Source organism: Astatotilapia calliptera, chromosome 6 (genome assembly GCF_964374335.1).
Source record: "Astatotilapia calliptera chromosome 6, fAstCal68.1, whole genome shotgun sequence".
Taxonomy (NCBI): Eukaryota; Metazoa; Chordata; class Actinopteri; order Cichliformes; family Cichlidae; genus Astatotilapia; species Astatotilapia calliptera.
In genome coordinates this window covers 727,809-750,665 of record NC_137427.1, presented here as the reverse complement: position 1 = coordinate 750,665, position 22,857 = coordinate 727,809, and the positions used below count along the sequence as shown (strand labels likewise).

The 22,857-nt window shown below is 44.0% G+C and overlaps 1 protein-coding gene and 2 long non-coding RNA genes across 3 annotated transcripts; 1 reads left to right on the top strand and 2 right to left on the bottom strand.

Moving 5' to 3' along the window:
* Positions 1-1,058: 1,058 nt before the first annotated feature.
* On the bottom strand, positions 1,059-22,672 carry srd5a2a (steroid-5-alpha-reductase, alpha polypeptide 2a). The gene is made up of 5 exons (XM_026169598.2): positions 22,407-22,672; positions 5,272-5,435; positions 2,423-2,524; positions 2,186-2,336; positions 1,059-1,789 (listed from the first exon to the last, which is right to left on the bottom strand). The coding sequence occupies exons 1-5, from the start codon at positions 22,670-22,672 to the stop codon at positions 1,723-1,725; spliced, it is 750 nt and encodes a 249-aa protein (XP_026025383.1). The 3' UTR covers positions 1,059-1,722.
* On the top strand, positions 15,189-17,838 carry LOC145429174 (uncharacterized). Its single transcript, XR_013909390.1, has 2 exons — positions 15,189-15,274; positions 15,524-17,838. It is a non-coding gene; the product is annotated as an uncharacterized LOC145429174 (long non-coding RNA).
* On the bottom strand, positions 17,882-22,400 carry LOC145429173 (uncharacterized). Its single transcript, XR_013909389.1, has 2 exons — positions 21,192-22,400; positions 17,882-18,424 (listed from the first exon to the last, which is right to left on the bottom strand). It is a non-coding gene; the product is annotated as an uncharacterized LOC145429173 (long non-coding RNA).
* Positions 22,673-22,857: the final 185 nt, after the last annotated feature.

Sequence of the window (22,857 nt, the reverse complement as noted above, 5' to 3'; positions counted from 1 at the left end):
TCTCATTGTATGAAGAATTATGATGGCTGTTTGCATACAATGCACTCTCTCTCTCTTCATATGTGTGTGTGTTTCTCTGGTGAATTCTGACAACAGCTTTATGTTAATGTACAATCCTTAATATGTTTTATGTGTGTGTGTGTGTGTGTGTGTGTGTGTGTGTGTGTGTGTGTGTGTGTGTATGTTGGGGGGGGGGGGGGGGGGGTTTCAGTCTTCCAGAGGGAGTGTTCGCCCGGGGCGCCAAACAGGCTAGGACCACCACTGCCCAGAGCAAACAATATTGTTTGACTGATGGCCGTTAATATAAAGACTTCGGACTTTACGTTTCCCAATTTTTGCTTTAAGTTATTTTGTTATTTACATAATAATGTAAATAACCTGTGGGCTCAAAATGTGGTCATAAATATTTTGTACTTGTAAATCAGTTTTGTGTGTGTAAAAAGAATTTGTGTGTGGACTTAGCAAAAAAAACCCTGCAAGTTACAAGTACGAATTTTGACCCTATTTTTCTTCCTATCATCTGATTGGTCAATGTCATGTCAATCACAAATGTAACAATCCAATCAGAGAACAGATGGGTTTGGCTGTCGAGGGGCGCTTTTTTGAACTGCAGGTCCTTGAAGGGAATAAATGCCCTTTTACATGCCAGCCCAGCGTTTTCCTTCATCACCACGAAGGAAAACAGTCTGTGGTCGTCCGAGTTTGGTGATTTTTATGTCACAGGTCTACGTGTTTAATACAGGGACTTCCACAGCCTTTTCAACAGCGCTGTGGACCGCGGGGGGCGGGCAGTGTTTTGGAAATGACAGTCTTCATTACAAAGCTTTCTGGTTATGAATTAGCATACATGTTTTTATTCAACATTTGAAGAAACAGCAAAAAAAACAGAACAGAACACACAAATTCTTTTTGCACATACAAAACTGATTTACAAGTACAAAATATTTATGACCACATTTTGAGCGCATAGGAGTAGTCGAACGCAGATCCACTGAGCGCTCCACACAGACAGCATCGTCAGAAGGAAAGTTGATCAAATAAATTACAAGGGTTCAAGGTTCAAGGTTCAAGGTTCTTTATTTGTCACATGCATAGTTATACAAGTATAACACACAGTGAAATGTAGCCTGACAAATGTTGTATTGTTCGATACATATGCGTATCGAAAGCACTGTATCGAACGGTTCAATATCGATACGAATATCGTTGCACCCCTACTAAATATGAAATTAATTTTTTTGTGTTTTTAATAATACAAAATCATAATGTCCTGTTAGTACGGCATGCTGGCCTCAGAGCAAACCAGGCTGACCCACGCACACTCGGACCTCCATCATAACACAAATGACGATATCCAGAACACCGCCTTCCAGCCTGCACGCGCTGCTACATCAGAACTAAAAAACAGGCCGTGTGGAGCCAGCAGGTGAAAGAATCCGAACAGCGTCAAATTTAAATCTTCATTCACGTCTTTGGGTCGAGGCTCGTCTCTGTGCATGATGCACGCGCCAGCACAGGAGGACGCGCTCTGAAGTCAAACGCTCATTAGAGGAAGCTACGTCATCAAGGGGAACACTAGGACAACGTCAGGAGTAAAAACCATGCAGGTGATGATTAAACAAATGCATAAACTTTGGATGAAGAGTGAAGCTGGTAAAGAACTTCATCAGAGGATCAGAGGAGCAGATTTCAATCTCCGGAGTCGGCCGAGCTCGGTGCTCCTCACAGGATGAAGGGAATGATGGCTTTCCTGGAGCGAGGGTAGTCCTCGAACCTCTGCTGGTAGTTTCTGCAGAAAGCACAGTTTCATTTCAGAGGAGAGAACTTCTCATGATGGTGTTTGGGTTTAACAGCCAGAAACACAAAGTGAAGCCTTTAAATGGAAACTGTGCAGCATTTTTATCAGCGTTGTGTGAAACATGCTGACGCTGTGCTCTACAGCACACGCCTCAGTACCTTTACGAAGCCCCCCGTGCAGGACTGACCTGGCACTCAAGTATTTCTGGACCCCAAAGACTTTTTAACGAGAGCCAAAGAAACTCAGGGACTTTGTTTCTGAGCACTTCGCTTAGCCGGACACTCGGAATGGTCAGAAATGTGTTTCCTGTTGGAGGACCAGCTGTCTTAATGATCACACTCTCCCAGTCGCATCAGCAGCGGCAAAGCCTCGTCAGAGGCTCGTTACCTGTGGTGCATGCAGGCTCGGGGCCCGATGGAGCAGATGGTGAAGAAGGTGAAGGCGAAGGCTGGCAAAGACCAGACAGCTACAGCGTATCCACACCACTCCACGATCTCCCCGAAGAAGTTTGCCCCAGACACAAACTCGAACATGCCCCCTGAAACACAGAGACAGCAGCGGCTTAACGAGAGGCAGCAGCCTCTAACGGCGAGGAGGTCTGCTCACGAGGAGGACGCGACGTACCATGGGGGACTCTGTAGATAACCTCTCCAGGTTTCCTCAGCCCACGCAGGATGTAGTCACTGTGGATGTTGATGATCATACCGAGTGCAAACACAACAATACCTTCAGACACAGACAGAGTTCATCAGGTGCGCCTGTACAGCTTCACAAAACAGGTAAAATCACCTGGTCTAAAGCCCCACCCACACATCACTTTGTAGCTGACAGCTTGGCACTTTGGGCTTGGTTTCCTGGGTGACCAGGGCCCTATTTCAGGAAGCCGGTTTAGAAAACTCAGAGTGAAAAACGATACTCAGGGTTGAGTAACCCCGAACTGTCCAACTCGGAATATTCGGTTTCAGAAAGGCTGATAACAATTAATTCAGTCAACGCGGAGTTGCTTTAACCCCAAGTTAAGCGCGCGCACGAGGATACATAAAGCCCTGATTAGTGGAGCACAGATTAAGCGAGTCACCATGGAGACGGAGGGAAAGAAGGCGCGGTCAATGTATTTTACAGCGCTTGAGGCTGAAATTCTGATGGCAGCATATGCCGATAACATGCAAATTTTGCAGAAAAAAAGTAACACAGGCTCAGCTGCAAAAGAAAGAGAGCATGCATGGCAAAACATAGCCGACAGAGTCAATGCGTGAGTGTTAATTTAAACATTGATCGAGGGATTTCCACCCATTTAACACGTTATTTTATTATATTATATTTCATACATTTTATTTTGTGATGTGATTTGAGCGCAGGTGCAACCCAACAGGCCCCAAACGTTCCTGGCAGCAAGTAAAAATGAAATATAAAAATATAGTCCAAACAGGTAAGGTGTAATTGTATTATGAGCCATAGTGCTTGGTCTGTTTGTCCCATGTAAATCAATTGCAGTTAGAGGCTACATTAATTTCCCCTCTGTAAGCACTTATTGAAATTATCTGAGCACATTACAAGTACATATTTGCTTACTCTGTATGCTCAAATGTGGCCCGTTATAGCCAACAGAAAAAAAGCGGAGGCCCGAAAAACAGGTGGGGGTCCTCCACCACCACCACTCACAGAGGCTGAGCAGTTGGCTTCCACATTTGTGATAATGTTGGCAGCATCACATATGATCTTCACAGTGCAGAGAACACAAATTAGCATCCATTACTATAATGAAATGATTTGTTAGTTTGAAATGCTACAGGGAACTATGTACCTGTACATTAATGCTGTGGAAAGACTTCCTGTTCACATAGTCTCCTTCATTTACTGAAGGAGCAATGATTGGAATGTGAGTGCCATCTGTACAGCCAATCACGCCTGGGAACCCTGAAAATAAATGTGCAATTTAAGTAGTAGTTCAAATATCACCACATCATGAATTAAGTTCTGTTCATCCTGATACCTGCAATTTTGTGGCATCCCTCTTTGATAAATCTTGTGGGTCTGTGACCGGGGAACACAAACGAGTACAGGAGACGTTTCAGTGCAACTGTAACATTCCTGACTGCCCGACAGACGGTAGCCTTGGAAACGTGCTCAGCGTCACCAATATTATACAGAAAGCTCCCGTTTGCAAGAAACCGAAGTGCGATACAAATAATATGTACAGAACTGAGAGGATGTCCGCGATGTGTCACATGAGCAATATTAGGCCTGAGGATGTTATTCAAATAAATTATAGATTGTGCTGAGAAACGGTAACGTTCACACAGGAAATCATCAGGAAATGATAAAATGTCCAGACGCGCTCTGATCACTCTCTCCCGGCGGAGAGCTCTGCGGAGAATTTGGGCTTCAACATCTACTGGCTCTTCAAGGAAGGAGCACGCCATGTCTGACACTTCCTACTGTCAGGTTTCCGACAAAGAGGCGGAGAAAGTCAGGGTTAGTTGAAGTAAACCTGCTAGGGGGCAGGTTAGCTTCACGGAGTGTGTCGTCATAGTAACTCACTCAGAATTAATCTAAACTCGCTTTGTGAAACTGAAAACCCAGAGTTTTCGTTAACTCGGGGTATACTTACTCAGAGCTTGCACTAAACCGGCTTCCTGAAACAGGGCCCAGGTAGCCTTTCGCTGAGGTTTACCTGCATAAACTTACATGTTCATACGAGCTGCTGTCTTCTTTGAGGCCTGGTGTACGTCACCCGATTCCTTTTTTCTTACGTTGAATCGTGTTGATGGCCCAACAACCAATAAGATTATTATTAGTGTCAGAGTTCTGTTCCCATGTGTAAGATTAGCCGAACTAAACTTATAAAGACGTGATTATGAGTGGGCTAAATTTAGCTTGTCTGCCAACGGTCCAGGACCCTGAATCCAGACTGCAGACTGTAATGCAGGTTCTGTGTGTGGTCTCCATGAAGCCGCAGAGCATCATGGAGACCACACACAGAACCAGAACACAGAACCAGAACACAGAACCAACCAGCCAGATGCTGAAGCCGAGTTGGCTTTCCTGTCGTAGTTTTATCCCAGTGTGGAAAACAGAAGACTTTTAAAGGTAAAAGTCAGCAGATGTTTGAATCAGCAATCATATACGTGGTGACCCTGACATGACCTCTCTGTGTGGAGGCGTGGTGGTGGAGGACTTCACTGCATCTTCCTCCTACGACTGCTGCCTTCTTGATGTAATGATAACGGATGATGGTGATTGGTCAGTGTGGTCTGGATTAAAGACCAAAGTCACTACGGGACGTCCAGCTACGACTCCCATCATGCCCTTCACTGACCCACACCAATCAAAGCCTCGCTGTTAAACATTCCTCTTTAAGGAAAAACCCACCAAGGACTGTGGGTAATGTAGTTTTTACAGCCTCGAAACGAAATCTTCAGGACAATGGTGGCGAGGCCTCATGGTGACTGGTGGGTGTAGCTGTGACTCACCTGCAGTGAGGCGGGCGCGGGTCAGCCAGGTGTCCTCAAAGCGAGCGCAGTGTAGCAGGAAGTGGCCCTGCAGGAAACCGTTGAGCGAGCAGAAGATTACGGCGTAGACTATGATGATCAGCGGGATGGGTCGTCCTCTGGTCAGGAAGGCGTAGATTATGCTCCTGAGGGACAAACTCATGTTACCTTCTGTTTGAACTTCACCCCCCTTCAAAGTAAAAGTCTCCAGTGATCTGCAACGACCCCCCTTCCAGTTTGACATGGAGCTCCCACACACAACAACCTTAAGTGTCAGTGGGTTAGAAAACCCTCCTTCAGCATCTGTTTGTGTCCCAGATAGAGGAAACTCCGCCCACGGACAGGTCTGTGTGCTTACCTCAGGACTGTCTCCCTGATGTTTTTAAATAAACTCTAAAAAATGAAACAGATGCATTTTCCAAGAAGTGTTCAAACATCCACCCAGAATTCCCGGTTTCTCCACTCGTCATGCCATGATGACATAATTCAATGGCATTTTGTCAGAATCACTGAGGTGCACGCCTCAGTTATTAGTTATCAGCGAATGATTATCACTTTCAGAGTTACTGTTGTGATGTCACTACAGCTGTTAGCAGAGCTGCTCTGTGCAGCGTTATGGCATAATAATTTTAAGGGAGAATAAAAAGTCGACACACATATCTCATTCCTGACGGAGGACTCTACCACTACACTTCTCCAGTCCATTCACAGAGTCGTTGCATGGCAAGACATGGATAGGAAGTGGGCGGAGCCTTTTACCGTCATTTTATTACGACGCAAAGTACAAACACCTGTGGACACACAATCCAACACCCCCACTTGTACACAGGTTGGGGAAAAACAATCCTCCGAAAAAAACATCTTACATTCCAAACACAAATACAGAGAATTTGTCTAACTTAGACTTTGAAACTGGTTTCGTCATCATATCTGCTACCATTGACTCAGTTGGACAGTAATCAATGAGCACTTTCCTTTCATGTACAGCTGACCTTATAAAATGATATTTCACATCAATGTGTTTACATCTTTGTCTGTTCACTGGATTTTTTGACAAAGCGATTGTTCCCTGATTGTCCTCCAATATCATAGGTATTTCATACTCAAACTCATCAAGATCTTGAATCAAATAAGTCAAATACATACATTCCTGAACTGTTGCTGCTAATGCCATGTATTCGGCTTCACAAGTTGATAGTGCTGTAGTTGTCTGCTTTTTGGTTTTCCATGATATCAAAGGACCATTTTCATTTAGGCTTACACAATAACCTGTCATACTGCGTCTATCAGAAACATCGGATGCCCAATCTGCATCACTGTATGCTTGTAGACCTAGTTTTCCACTTGAACGTTTCCTAAAACACAGTTCTTTTCCTCGACTACCTTTTAGATACCTCAGAACATGTTTCACTGCTGTCCAATCATCAACAGTTGGCGCATTGAAATGTTGTGACAGTTTGCTGACAACATAGCTTAAATCAGGTCGCGTACAATAGCTCAGATAAATAAGACATCCTACCGCTTCACGATATCTCCTCACATCTGGTAATGTCTCGAATTTATAGAATAGAATAGAATAGAATTCAACTTTATTGTCATTGCACATGTCACAGGTACAGGGCAACGAAATGCAGTTTGCATCCATCCAGAAGTGCTTTAGTGATATAGATATATTACAATATATATTAGCAATAATATAGATATGTGAGTATATTACAGAAATGGGTCTATTATGGTATGTTATAATGTACACGGTATGAAGTATGTTGTGAATATTCTATAACTATAAGTATGTACAGGCTGTAGTGAGTACAAGCTATGTACAGGATATGAACAGGATATAAATATGAAAAACTATACAGAATATGAAATAAATAACTTTACAGAATCTGGGATATACAGCTATACAGAAATGGGAACTATGCAAGTTGTAAACAGTTGTAGGATTAAAGATTATCGAATGTACAGAATGATTATTTACACAGAGCTATACAGTAGTGCAGTTAAGATAAGTGAGGGTGTAGATAGTTTCTACAGAGGCTATATAAAGTGCTAGTGGTTGTGAGTGGTGGTTCAGAATGAGTCCATTTCTGTTCACAGGGTGTTAACCTTGGCTTACAGTTTTGCATGTTAAATCTCTTTAAAATGTTCTCAATATATATTTTCTGTGACATTCTGACACATTCTTTTTCTTGAAGAAAATCTATTCCTAGAAAATGGTTAAGTTTCACCAGATCTTTCATTTGGAATTTAGAAGAGAGCATTTCTTTCACGCCTGAAAGCACATTTTCATTGTTAGCTGCAATGAGTAAATCATCCACCCACACTATGATGATTACTTTTTCACTTTCAGTTTCTTTTGAATACACACAATGATCAGCAATATTTTGTCTAAATCCACAACTGCTTAAATAGTCATGTAAGGTTTGGTTCCAGTTACGACCCGATTGCTTCAGCCCATAAAGTGATTTCTTTAGTCTGTACACCAGTTTATTAGTCTCACTTGATTCTGTCTCAAAACCTTCTGGTTGTTGTATATATATTTCTTCATTTATTGGTGCGTGTAGATAGGCGGTTTTTACATCCATCTGGTGAACCAACATATCATCCTGAACCACTTTCTGCATCAAAACTCTCACACTCGATAAGTTAGCAGTCGGTGAAAAAGTCTCCTCATAATCAACTCCTTTTGTTTGACTAAAACCTTTAGCCACAAATCGAGCTTTATATCTGTCTGATCCGTCTGAGTTCTTTTTAACGGCATAAACCCATTTACCCCCCACTGCTTTCTTACCCTCTGGTAAAGTGGTTAAAGTAAATGTGTCATTCTCCTTAAGGGATTGGATTTCTTCATTCATCGCTTTTTCCCATTCTTTTGACTCACTTGACACAATAGCTTCGCTAAATGATGTGGGTATTTCACACAACAATCTGTAGCAATAATCAACACTGGTTTGCATCTGTTCATTTTCACACTCTTTCACATCCGTGATATAATCACTCAAATAATCAGGTCTCTTTCTGATTCTGGATGGATAACGTGTAGCTCCAGCATCTACTTTATCCTCAGTTTTAACCTCGGACTCAGTTTGACTGCTTTCACTACCATCTGGAATATCCTCATCCTTCGTCTGTTTGGGTTCACCATCTTTTCTGGATTCATAAACCTCATCTTCATACATCTGATCACTCTGTGTTTGTTGATCCATTGTCGCGGGATTTAGTATTTTTATCAATCTGTGCTTTTCAACTTTCCCGGTTTTTGGGAAATAGATCAAATATGCTGGACTATTTTTGTCATATCCCAAGAAAACACCTTTGTCGCATCTTGGATCCAGCTTTCCCCTATTTTGTTTATAAGCATAGCACAATGATCCGAATTTTTTCATTCTAGAAAGATCAGGTCTTTTTCCAGTTAACATCTTATACGCTGTCTGACCTGTGCGTTTGTTAAAACATCGGTTCCGAATCACTCCCGCGGTTTGTACTGCATATGGCCATAAAGACTTTGGCAATTCGCTCTCAACTAACATGCATCTCGCCATGTCAAAAAGTGTACGCCAGTTCCTCTCTGCTGTTCCGTTTTGATGAGGCGAATATGGCGCCGAAGTTTCCTGCCTAATGCCGTGTCTACTTAATAAATCTCTGAACTGTCTGCTTGTAAATTCAGTTCCATTATCAGAACGAATGCACTTGATTTTCCCATATGACGCCACATCTGCAATAAATCTTTCAGTTGCTTGAGTTGTATCACTTTTGTGTTTCAGATTATATACAAATGTTGCACCTGAATAATCATCAACAAACGACAAAACATACTTAAACCCTTCTTTAGAGTTTGGCGTAATCGGACCAGCTAAATCCGTATCTACCAACTCTAATGCTGCCCTGGCCTTTTCATCTGGTTCTCGGTTCCTAGTTTGGATAAACTTCCCTTGTATACAGGCTTCACATTGCATGTTTTTGTTGATTTTACCCTTAATTTCCATTCCATCAACGACATTTTGCAGATTTTGAACATCCTCATAATTACAGTGTCCTAGAATTTCATGCCACGTTTGCATATCAAAACATCCATTACATTTCTCTTCAAACTCTTGCACAGTGTTTATAAAGAACAGTCTCTCGTGTTCATATATAGGGAATTTTGTTCCATCAACATGTTTAAGAAAACTGTCCCCGTGTTTGAAAACCACAGTGGCTCCGTTACTAGTAGCTGCTTTTACTGACAAAATGTCCTGTGGAAACGATGGAATGTAGAGTGCTTGTTTCAATGTTACCTTGTGACTGCGTCCTTTACTGTCAATCATACTTATCTCAGCATCTCCTCGCCGCTTTGCAGCTCCTCTGCTCCGCCTTCCGTCAGCCAACTCTACACAATGAGCCTCGGGTCGAAATGTGTCATCAAAAGTCTTAAAACTCTCGATCTTCGTAAAGATATGTGACGTCGCTCCCGTATCCACCAGTAGCTGGTTATTCAGCATCTCTTGGCCGCCGTCCGGGACCCTCTGGGGTTCGGAGCCCGTCCTGAACGCGTAGTCCTTCTCCACAACCCCTCTCGCTTCATCCCGTCTTAGCTTCCTTCTACAGGTCACATCTTTGTGTGTACTACTCCGGCAAAAACTGCACCATACTCTGGATCGGCACGTTCTTGCAGTGTGTCCCTTTAGTCCACATTTAAAACACACAATCTCATTATTCTTTGATCTTCGGTCATCTGCTCGCCATGAAGTAGAATCCTGGTCTAATTGCACTTTTGTCCTCATTACGTTGTCATCAGTTACAGCCGCACGCATTCTCTCGGTTTCTTCATAACTTCTGAGTTTTACTTTAAACTCTGAAAATGTGATTTTTGCTTCGCTCTGTGTAACGTGCACAATCAGGGGTTTAAACGTCTCTGGTAGACCTTTCATTATCATTGCGATCAGAAGCCCATCAGTTAATGACTCACCCGCATTTTTTAACGCTGTGATAATTGCTTCTGCTCGGATAATATAGTCCGTCACACTTTCATTCTTTTCATTTGTGAGAGAAGTAAGTTCGGTGTACAGACTTATGATCCTTGGCTTGCCCACTCCTGCATAATGACCTCTCAAAATATTTAGGGCTTTCCGTCCGTCATCAACTGCATCTCTCATAACTAACGATAAACTTTTGTCATCCAGAAATTGTATCAACTCTGCATATGCTTCTGCATTTTTGTCATCATCTTCACCATCGGCTTCTTCATCACCCTCAGCCTTTAAGATGACATCTTTCAAACCTTGTAGTCTGAGATGACCAAGGAACTTCGTTTCCCATATCTCATATTTCCTTTCATCTCCATCAAATTGCAAACGGGAATATCGACTGCCCGACTCTGCCGCGCGTCTGCTCATGATGCACAAAAACGCTTACTCACTCAATCGTGCCAAACTTTTAACACCTGCCGGTAACTTGCGGTTTCAGGAAACGCTGCCCTTCCTTTGGCAGTTACAGGATCTCTAGGATCTCTTTACTGCTGCTCTGGGCCCATAACCTGTTAGCAGAGCTGCTCTGTGCAGCGTTATGGCATAATAATTTTAAGGGAGAATAAAAAGTCGACACACATATCTCATTCCTGACGGAGGACTCTACCACTACACTTCTCCAGTCCATTCACAGAGTCGTTGCATGGTAAGACATGGATAGGAAGTGGGCGGAGCCTTTTACCGTCATTTTATTACGACGCAAAGTACAAACACCTGTGGACACACAATCCAACAACAGCAATGATCTTTTCCAGACGCGAGGTTAGCCGTGTCAGCAGGTCTCCTGCCTTCAACACTTATTCCTCCTGATTCAGTTCAATTCGATTTGATTACTGCCAATTGATAACAACAGTGGCCTCAAGGCGCTCTATATTGTAAGGTAAAGAATAACAAAGAATCAGGCTCAGGGAGGGGCGGGGCGGGGCCATCTGCTGCGACCGGTTGGGGTGAGAGAAGGGAGACAGGATAAAGACATGCTGTGGAAGAGAGACAAAGATTAATAACAGATGTGATTCAATGCAGAGAGGTCTGTTAACACATAGTGAGTGAAGCAGAAACACCCAGTGCATCATGGGAATCCCCCAGCAGCCTAAACCTGTTGCTGCATAACCAGTTTTTCAGCATCACTCTGAAACAGGATATTTGTCATTTTTATCCTGGGAGAAGAAAGTCCTACATTATGGTTTCATGTGTGCACTGAAGGCCATATCCTGGTCAGAAACAGGTCTGAGGTCTAGCAGGACAAGCACAGAGATGAGTCCACTGTCAGAGGCCATAAGAAGATCATTTGTAACCTTCACTAAAGCTGTTTCTGTGCTGTGATGAGCTCTGAAACCTGACTGAAACTCTTCAAATAAGCCTCTGCAGATGATCTGTTAGCTGTTTGACAACTGCTCTTTCAAGGATGTTTGATATAAAGGAAGGTTGGAGATTGGCCTATAATTAGCTAAGACTGCTGGGTCTAGAGATGCTTTTTGAGTAAAGGTTTAACTAGTAGATAATGAGCCCAGTAATACAGACTGTGGTGGTTATAGCAGGCTCCATTTACATGCCTCCGCTTCCAACAACTGTGGACTGTGAAATCACAGCAGTGACTCCTGAACCGGTCACCAAACTATGGGATGAATTTAACTGTCACAGGTGGACTTCCAGCTGGAAGAAGCGAGATGGCAGCAGAAGAACCAACTTACACTTAAATAAATCAGCCCACTTTAACTCTAGTTCGTACAAGTAGTTTAGTGCAGTAGTGCAATAGTAAACTTAATAAATTGGGCTTTGAAAATGCCTAAAGTGAAGACAAGGAAGACGCAAGCTGAGCTGTTTAACGAGGAAGATGACACTAGCCAAACCTCAGCTAGCATCGAAGCACCGGAGGATGAAGAGTTGCTAACCAGACACGGCCCGGGGGACCATGAGGTCCTGAAACAAAGAAGGCAGTACTCCGAGGCAAACAAAGTGTTAAAGGATAAGAAAATTCACTTCCAAGCTCCTTTCCAGCTAAACTCAGACTTTTCTATGATGGAATGATGTTGTACGGATCCATGGTGGAAGCGAGCTATCCGGTCGTAAAGTCTGACGTCACTAGCCGTGTCTGGGCCTAAACTCCGCTGCAGGTCCATATATCAAACGATCACTATGGCATTACTGAGAGTTGAAAAACTGTCTAAAGTCTTTCATCTTTAATAAAATGATCAGCGTTCTGCTCTACCAGGTGTAACAATTGAGTTTAACATCCAGGCATAAACGGAATTTATGACATTTAATGGAGTTAGAAGTTAGCAGGGAGTTAGCTCGCTAGCTTCTATCTAAATACAATATAGCATGTCCTGACTGCGGGGTTTTGGAAACAAATTAAAACGTACAGCTCTGTTATCACTTCCAGCATAAATGAAGACAGAAAACTAAACAGCAGTGACGTTTGTAGGGTTACTGAAGTTGGGCTAGCTGGTATATAATGATGTGCTACGTGACCGCTAGCGACACAGCTATGTTAGCATAATATAAACAAGCTAACTTTTTTTCCACTCGATAAAAGTTAACGTGAGTGTTCTCGGTGGTCAGGAACAAATGTAATCGCATGGCAGGATGCTGTAAAAGAACCAAACTTCAGCCAGGAGAACAACTGAGATAATCCATCCACAATACGAGGTTAGTCATTCATATACTGCTGCATGGGCTGGGCTGTAGTTACATCCTAAGGTTTTAAAAACTGAGCTTAAATAAATGATTAGCGGTAATAAAAGCTGAGGGAGGTCAACAGTGATCACTGACTGTTTTAGGAGCTTTTTGAGATCAAATAGAAGAAAATACAAAACATTAAACATGTTAACAACACAAAAGCCATATTAAACGCAGACTACTTTAGACCCGGAAGTAGGATTCGTCGCGTCATCACTGAACAACCGGATAAAGATGTGCATCCTCCACGCGATCAGGCAAAAGTGGAATTTAACTATCGTCTGGATGTCTCCGTGTGTCTGGAAGCGGCTCACTGAGCATTCGTGAACATTTTAAGTTTTGTATGCAAAGTTTTAAACCCAGTATTTTAAAGTGTATGCTTCTCTGAGCTCGTCTGTTCATTGTTCTAAAAAATATAACGTTTTGAAATAAGATTGTTCTTTGTGTTAAACACTATAAAAACAAAACGAACTTCGTGGATAGCACGGCTGGATGTAACGATCCCTCCAATGATAAAGCACTTTGGAGAACATGTTTACAATAACTATTGAGACAATCCTGAACTCGATCCAACTGAAAGTCAAATGTTTCCCAACATGCTGGCACAGACTGCAGGGTGTGCCTGTCAGCAGCTCTGTTATAAGTAAGTGCACATGATATATTCACTGTCACTGGTAACAAAGAGTTTGTGTGGCTGAATGCAGCCCTGCAATGAGAGCGTGCTCTGCCTGACAGCCTGCTCCAACAATAATGGAAACCTTTCTGTGATCACCTCAGAGATTTCTTCTGTTTGTCCGGTTTAGGGTGACGTTACAGCCAGGAGGCTCTATTAAAGGTTCCAGGAGAGAACAGCGCAGTAGCGCAGGTGTTTAACTGAGGTTAGGGTTTAATGGAAACTCATTATTTATGCTGGTGACAGTTTTGATCATAGTTTATAATATGGGAAATGGTAACATGGCTCAATCGCCCATCCATCCACTCATTTTCTTCCACTTATGGAAGCCCCCATGGCCGGGTTATGGGAACAGCAGCCTAAGTAAGGATGCCCAAACCCCCCTCTCCAGTTTATCCAGGGGAACCCTGAGGCGTTCCAAGGCCACCCCGGGGCCTCCTTCGGATACGCTGAAACACCCAGGAGGCATCCTTGTCAGATGCCCAAACCACCTCAACTGACACCTTTAGATGTGGAGGAGTAGTGGCTCTGAGCTCCTCTCGGATCGCCGAGCTCCTCAGCCTCTCTCTAAGGGAGAGGCCATCCACCTTGTGGAGAAAGCTCATTTCTGCAGCTTGTGCCGTTTGTGATCAAGCTCATGATGAAGGTGAAGGTCTGTAGTTGTTGTCACCTTCGAGGAAGAGTAGTTCAGCTCTTTACCTTCTCGAGCTACTCCAGGGTGCATGGGAATTTGCCCCACCAGTCTACATGTGTTTTGAGGACTTGAAGAAGGCATTCAATCGTGTCCCTTGGAGTGTCTTGTGGGAGGTTCTTCAGGAGGTGCTTTAAAGCTCTCAGTTTACCAGTCGGTCTACGCCCCTACCCTCACCTATGGTCACGAGCTGTGGGTAGTGACCGAAAGAATAAGATCGTGGATCAGGCAAAATGAGCATCCTCCGAAGGGTGGCTGGCATCTCCCTTAGAGACAAGGTGAGAACTTTAGCCATCCGGGAGGGGCTCAGAGTAGAGCTGCTGCTCCTCCCATCAAAAGGAGCCAGCTGAGGTGGTTTGAGCGTGTCCAACTGGGAGGAGGCTCCAGGGCAGACCCAGGCCATGCTGGAGAGATTATCTCTCGGCTGGCCTGCTGTAAAGGCTGGAGGAGGTGGCCGGGAGAGGGAGGGCTGGGCTTTCTGCGTGTTTTAAATTGATGACTTTGTTTTGTCGCTGTTGTTGGGCTCTCTCTGCTATCCTTTTCTTTTGATTTACTTGTAGTTTTGTTTTAGTTAGTCCACCCAGACGTGCGCCACCGTGAACGAGTGGGAGGGAGTCTTGTGAGGGTGGACTAACTTCTTTATTTATTTGTTTTTATGTTTGTTTGTTTATTTGTTTGTGCCACATCCCTCTACAAAACGTACAGTTATTTCTTTTGGATATCTCATTTTATATCTTCAACTATAAATACATAAAATATACATAAAATTCATTGACATGGAATTTTATTGTTGACGCTCCATATACTAATACCACATAAATGTGTTCTTATAACTGCAGGAGGACAGGAAGCTATGTGGGCATATCGCCTGTATCGTCTGCCAAGACTGCCCTCATTACTAAGAAGAAGAAAGCAGAAACAGATTTTAAGAAGGTGAGTTTTCCTTCCATGACGGCGCCGCTGCCGTGCACGCGCTCCTGGGAGCGGTGGCGTTAGTGACGTTAGTGCGTCGCGTCCATACCATGTAGTACTGTTATATGAATCGTAAGACCATACAGTAATGTTTATAATAATGTGTGTACATTATGTCACAATAATTTCCTACTTGCACACTTGCACCTACTTAAATACTACTAGTGCTTTAATTTGATTATTTTTAAAGTCATGTGTTTTCTGTGTCAGTCTTTTAATTTGACACAAGGGGAGATGACAGGATGATCTTCACAGGTGGGCAGACTTGAGCAGGTGTCGTACTGGATCCTAGAACAAGAAACATCCAAAGAAGAGCTGTGAACGTCCTTCAAGACACCTGGAGATCTGTTCCTGCAGATGCTCACAGAGCTGCTCAGACTGAGCTGGAGGACAGAGTTCACACGGCCGTCCTTCAGCCGCGTCTGTCATCCAGGGAAGTGTGCTTATTTATTTTTTATATTGCATGTTTTGGTTATACCTTGTGGAGTGTTTTATTTATACTGCATGTTTTGGTTGCATCTGTCAATTTGGGCAGGAGGATACAGCGCCAGCAACCAGGGACGCGGAGCGAGCGGTCCGACTGCTGCAGCAACAGGAGGCCAGATTACGCACTGCGGGAGATTAGAGGCGGCGGACGGGCCGGTGCCGATATATTGGTGGTCACAAAGAAGCGGCGGGCAGAGTTAAGAGCTGTGCCCACCCGGGGTAAGTCTTTTGACTTGTCCCCTTTTAATGAATGAAAGCTGCCTAAAAGAGTAGTGACTGCCGCTACCTCCCTTTCTTTAGCACACCGGGGCGCAGAACGCGGGGAGGAAGGCGAGGACGCCGCCGGGTTTCCCTCCTGCACCGCTTCACGGGATTTTTAATTCTTAGTGACTCTTAGTACGGCGTGTTTACACCGAACGCGATGGACGCGAATAGAGCGTCAGGTTTACATGTAAAGTCAATGGAAAGGCGCGATGACGCGCGATTGCGGGTCCCGTGAAAATTCGGAAGCAGATTTGCGTCGCGAAAACGCCAAAACGCGTGAAACGCGCGTGAGTGTAGGCGCGTTTGACGCACGAATAAAACCACGCGCGTCAGTTTTTGTGTTGCATTTTGTGCATACGCGGGTTACGCGTCTACCGCTCGAGTTGGAAAAATCTGAACTCCAGCGTCAAATTGCGCCGCGACAACCAATCAGGAGCCTGGTGACGTGGCTGTTACCTAGGTCAAAGGGGCAGATCCAGCCAAAGCCCTTCATTCTTCAATGGAGGGAAGGCTAATCAATGCGGTAGCAAACAACTCGGAGCTGTACGACACCAGCTGCTTTCAGTACCGAGACAGGAATAAAAAGGACCGAGCTTGGAGGAAGATATGTGAAGCGATCGGGCAACCTGGTAAGTTCATTCATTTCTCTTTTGAAAGTTTTCACTGACCCGGGAAGCCGCACAAAAGCTAGCAAGCCACCGCTATTTTCCCACTGACGTACAAATACCGTTCTGCTTTTATGCATGTTGTCATTTAGGAATATATTTTATTGTTTATTAATAAACAGCACACAGTGGTCCCGCTGTTCATCCGTCACTGCTTTGCTTTTTCGCTGATTTTTTATTGCACAGTACAGCATTGCATTCTGCAGCCTGATTGACAAATCTCCTGCGCTTGCCAAATTTATCATGTTTGGTTTTGATAACCATCGCGTCCAATAGAAAAAACAGCACAAAAACACCCATAACTATGAGCCTCATTCGGAAATAGACACCTGCACCGCGAGGGAAAAAGGCGCACGAAAGTGGCAGGCAGATGAAGACAAACCGCGGCATAATAATACTTTTACGTTTTGCAATCTACAAAGGTTTGCACTTTGAGAATCAATTGTGAGAACTGTGACCAATGTTCATGTGTGTGTGTGGAAAAAAGTGTATAAAGTGCGTGACCAGGGGCTAGTTATTCTGAGAACCCCTGCAATAAATGAGGGACCACTGTCTACTCTACGATTATTATATCCAACCTGTTAACATTTAATACTGTATTGATAGAACCAACTGATTCTGCAGCAGAGCATCCCCTGTGCCTGAGCTCCTGCTGCTGCACCCACAGATATGTACAGCAAGCACTGATACCTTTTTAGTCGGTGGGATTCCCTTGTGATCACCTTTACTAAATATCTACAACCAATCTGATTATATCCTGTTTTTGGTTTGTTTTTTTTCTCAATGTTGAAATTAAAATCTAGTAGCAGCCTTCTCATGTCTTTGTGTTTTGTGCTGTTTTACAGGCCCACAGAGGAGGACGGCTCCGAGGCAGATGAGGGACGGGTCCCAGGACGGTCCATCGGTGGTGGAGCTGGCCATCCTGGAGTCCCTGAAGAGGCCACACCAGTCTCCAATGGAGCATTTCCTCCTCAGCCTTGTTCCTGCTCTGGAGAGCAGCTGGTCCTTTTTATTCCTGTCTCTCTGTAAATTCTTATATTTTATATATTTATGTTTAATGTTTTTCTGTTTGAGACTTTTAATATTATTTCAAATAAATGTTTATAATGACTAATGTCTCAGTTCTACTACACAGCAAATGTTGGCACACGACTTGACACATGTAGAATTTATTTCATATTATACTAATGACAAAATATACTGATACAGTGGGATGCAGAAGTTTGGGCAACCTTGTTAATAGACATTATTTTCCCGTATAAATCGTTGTTACAATAAAAAATGTCAGTTAAATATCATACAGGAGACACACACAGTGATATTTGAGAAGTGAAAAGAAGTTTACTGGATTTACAGAAAGTGTGCAATAATTGTTTAAACAAAATCAAGCAGGTGCATAAATTTGGGCACCACAAAAAAGAAATGAAATGAATATTTAGTGTATATCAATGTGTGTGTCTGCTATATGATATATGGGGTGCCTTTGTCTGGACGTGCTTCCCATCCAGAGCTGCACAGCACAGAGGAAAGTTCCAGCGCTCCTGGAATCCCTCTGTGATGGACCGCCAGTCTCCAGGTGAAGGCACAGCCATGAAGTCATCCACTAGACAGTCCCAGATGGACGTCGCTGCCTGGGGGGTGATCTGACTCTGTAACTGAATGCTTGGTCCTGAAGGAGTCCCCGGTGACAAGGAACCTGGACAGAATTGTTCAAAATCAGTATTATGTAAATGGCCTGCATTTGTATAGCGCTTTTCTAGTCCCTAAGGACCCCAAAGCGCTTCACACTACATCCAGTCATCCACCCACACATTCACACACTGGTGATGGCAGCTACATTGTAGCCACAGCCACCCTGGGGCGCACTGACAGAGGCGAGGCTGCCGGACACTGGCGCCACCGGGCCCTCTGACCACCACCAGTAGGCAAACACGGGTTAGTATCTTGCCCAAGGATATTTGGCATGCAGCCAGGAGGCAGCCTGGGATCGAACCACCGACCTTCTGATTAGTGGCTGACCTGCTCTGCCACCTGAGCTACAGCGACCCCTGAGCTACACAAAATACATTATTCAAATTCCAAAATACTTTTGTGATGTCAGATTTAATCACAAAACTTAAATCTTACATAAAACATTTTGTAATTATAAGGATAATTACAAAATGTATATTAGATAATATCTAAAACAGTTGTGTTTTGTTTTAACTTTAACATATCATAATTTGATTGGTAGCAACTTTCACAACTACAGTGAGCCAATCACTCACAATTCCTAAACATGTCAATCAGGTAGGAATGAAGTGAGACATTAATAGAAATAAAGAGTTGTGTGTTGACATGTAGCCCTTTCCTTCCTTAAATCATTAATATTTTTGAAAAATTAATCTGTGAAAAGACAGCTTATCAAGATAGAACCATGTAACTAGAGATGAACCAAACTGTTCAGTTTTATCTAACTCTGTCTTAATAAAGGCTGTGACCCCTGCTATAGAGTCTGACAGCTGCAGGGATTATATACAAACATTCAACTATCCCAGAATTAAACCAGGGCCCGTTCTTCGTACGTCGCTTACTACATCCAAGATCAAATGAAACATCCAAGACCAAATCATCGCGCTAACTCTGAGCTCGCTATTCCGGTTCCCCGAACACACCTGTTGTTGACGATTAGTACAGCTGGATGAAGTAATGTGAGATCACTGGGTGGCCCAACAGGGGCTACGCATCGATAGTAGAAACATTGATCGGCAACCCTTTGATTGGTCGGCGAAAATGTCGAAGGAGCGCGCTCGGTATTTTTCGGCAGCAGAGCAAGAACTCTTGAGTGAGGGATTTCAGGAGTTTCAGAGTTTAATTAAAACACAAGAGAACACTGCAAAGGCTGCAAAAGCAAGGAGAGAGGGCTGGCAGAAAGTTGCTGACAAATCAAACTCGTAAGTAATTTAATAATAACAATAATAATGGAGTGGATTTATATAGCGCTTTCCAAGGCACCCAAAGCGCTTTACAATGCCACTATTCATTCACTCCCACATTCACACACTGGTGGAGGCAGCTACGGTTGTAGCCACAGCTGCCCTGGGACAGACTGACAGTAGCCAGGCTGCCATATCGCGCCATCGGCCCCTCTGGCCAACACCAGTAGGCAGTAGGGTAGATTTATCATATCACACCATATTATCCAATATTATATTACATTATATTATATTATAATATGTTATATTATATCCCCTTTCACATTAGAGCCACAACAGGACCCACTAGAACATGGGAACAAGTAAAAGTGAAATATAAGAATATTCTACAGAATGGTAATATTTATCACTTGTATTGCTTTTAGTCTCTTGGAAAGAGACCCTGGAATAATCTGTTTGTTTATAACAGCAACCAAGAAAAGGGCAGAGCAAAAAAAAGACAGGTGGTGGTCCTGCACCCCCTCGTCAACAAGTTGGTTAAGTGAATAATATCCTCACGGGAAAATCGATAGCTCTCTATGAGCACACTGTCGCGCTGAGCTAAAGGATCCTGTCTGTCCCGCAATATACGCTGAATTCTGGAAACTCTCCTTATCAATCTTGCACCTTCTGCAATGGGTTGCTCGCGTATACGGACAGGACATGGCTGCGACAGGCTTCCCAAATCCACCTTCGCTTTTATAGCCGTGGTCTCTCATCTTGATTACACGAAGTAATTTACAATTACTACTCTGAAATATGAATTACATCTGTAATAATCACATACATGTAATAGAATGTTAATAGTACATTTCCCTTTTTTAGGAAATGACCTGTATGTATCTGTATGGAATCAATAAAAGGATCAAGTGCTGCATTATCTTTAGTTACATTGATAATATTTATTTATGGTGAAACAGTGGAGGAATATCGCTGTTGCTTTCGTATAAATGAAGCGGACATACCTGCGTGGCCGCGATCTAATCCTGTTTACATAAAGTAAACCTGCTCCCGAGCAGGTTTACGCTTACGGCTCTGTTGCTATGACAGCAAGTCCCGGATGGGCTTCGGGGAACCGAACGATCCAGGATCACGCGAAATCGTCAACAATCTCATCCAGCTAACTTACTTAGCGAGGTACGAAGAACGGGCCCCAGGTCTAAATAAAAAGGAGTGAGTATCACTACAAAGGTTAACTCAGTGGTGCTAATGCTACAGTTTGATATCAGCAAACACCGAGCGCATACATTGATGTGACACCACAGCCATGCTATCATCGCAAACACTGATAACAGCATAAATCGAATTAAATCGGGACTTGATGAGACCTTCTGAGTATCACTAGAAATATTATAAAGAGTCGTCTCTGTACCACAGTTTGCTTTCAGTAAACACCGACAGCATTCACTGTTAGCATAGCACATCCATGTTAGCAGTGTATAAATGGATGGTTTAGCATATTAGCACAGGTATCAATAAAGGACTACCGTATTAAACACTTTTACTAACCTCAGGCAGACAGACAGGCGCTCTGCAGGTGGGATTGAGCGCCTGTAGTTGGTGTCTAGGCGGGCGATTCTGGGACCGACGCGGGACAGCAGGTCCTCAAACTGGCCGACGGTGATAGCGCTGGAATCGGCCGTCATCCAGGCGCAGCTCCTGGAGCAAGTGGTGAAACTCACCAAAATGCTCACGCCTCTGGAGGACCTGATGGACCCAGGTACGGCGAGGACGTCTTTTACGCCGCTGCTCTGCTCTCCACAGTACATAGAGAAGGGAGACTCTCTCTTCAAGCGCTAGCTCGACAGCTGCCATCTTGCAAAGATACCGGTCTGGCACAACTTCCTCCCACATTTCCGGTTCACGCGCGTCAAAATATGGATTTGTCTTGGACACGCGTTGAGACGCGAATGTGCACGCGTCAAATTAGGGGCGTTTGGTTCGCGTCCATCGCGTTTGGTGTGAACACACCGTTATACCGTGGCGGACGCCACTGGACTTTTAATGTTGTGTTTTAATGATTTTTATTGTGTTGTCCCCTGGCCAGTGTTATTTTAATTCATTTTACATTTTTAACTATTTAAATATGATAAATTATATTTTAATTATACAGGTTTTAATTCGTGTGCTTTCCCTTGGCGGCTCCACTGCTCTGTCCGTTTGGAGGAAGGTTTCCCTCCTTTAAAAAACACTGTGGAAATAAAATCACCTTCACTCCGTTACACCTCTCAAACATGCGTGGATCTGCACTTCCACAGTTTTAGGTGGAGCAGCTCAAAGTAAGTAAGTAAAGTTTATTTATATAGCACCTTTCACAGACATGTGTCACAAAATGCTTTACATGGTAAAAACACAACACAGTCATAAATACATCATGAAAAGCCTGGTCTAATAAAAAGCTTTTTGAAATAAAAATGTCTTCAGCTGCTTTTCGGAGGTCTCCACTGAGTCCAAACACCGTGGAAATAGGGGAAGTGCATTCCACAGTCTGGGTGCAACCGCTTGGAAAGATCGGTCCCCTCGAGTTTTAAAACAAGTGATGCGGGACGACTAAAACGTTAAACAAAGGAACACTCTGTTCATAAGTGCTCTGACTTGGCTCTACGAACGAGTCATTACTCCTGTAACGACACTACGGTTTAGACACTAGCGCCTCGACACTATGAATAACAAGAAGTTTATATCGTGAGTGTTTCTCAGCTGCACGCGAGCATGAGACCGTACCTGTGGAAGTAGTGCAGCATGAAGGTGCCGATCAGCAGCCTCCTCCCGGTCCCGGTCTCCGCGGAGAGCAGCAACAGCAGCAGCGGCACAAGGAGAGCCGGCACCTCCTGCAAGAACCAGCCGAGCCTGGCCGGGCAGCAGCGCGCCTTCGTGGGCGCGTAGCGGCCGTACCGTGCGCAGTTTTGCATCTGCCGCAGAAGGTAAGCGCCCCCACCCACCACCAGACCCCAGCTCAGGTAAGACACGACGGCCTCGCGGCACTCCATCACACCCAACAGCAGCCGAGAGGAGGGGGGAGGAGGAAATGGGGGAGGAGGAGAAGGAGGAGGGTGCTACACGTGACCTACTGGCGTCCCGCGTTCCTGCTCAGCCGGTCTCAAAAGAAAAGAGAAACAGAGGGGCGTGGTGTCTGTGTTTGCACCTTTATTTTTCTGAGTGTGGCATCCTCTTT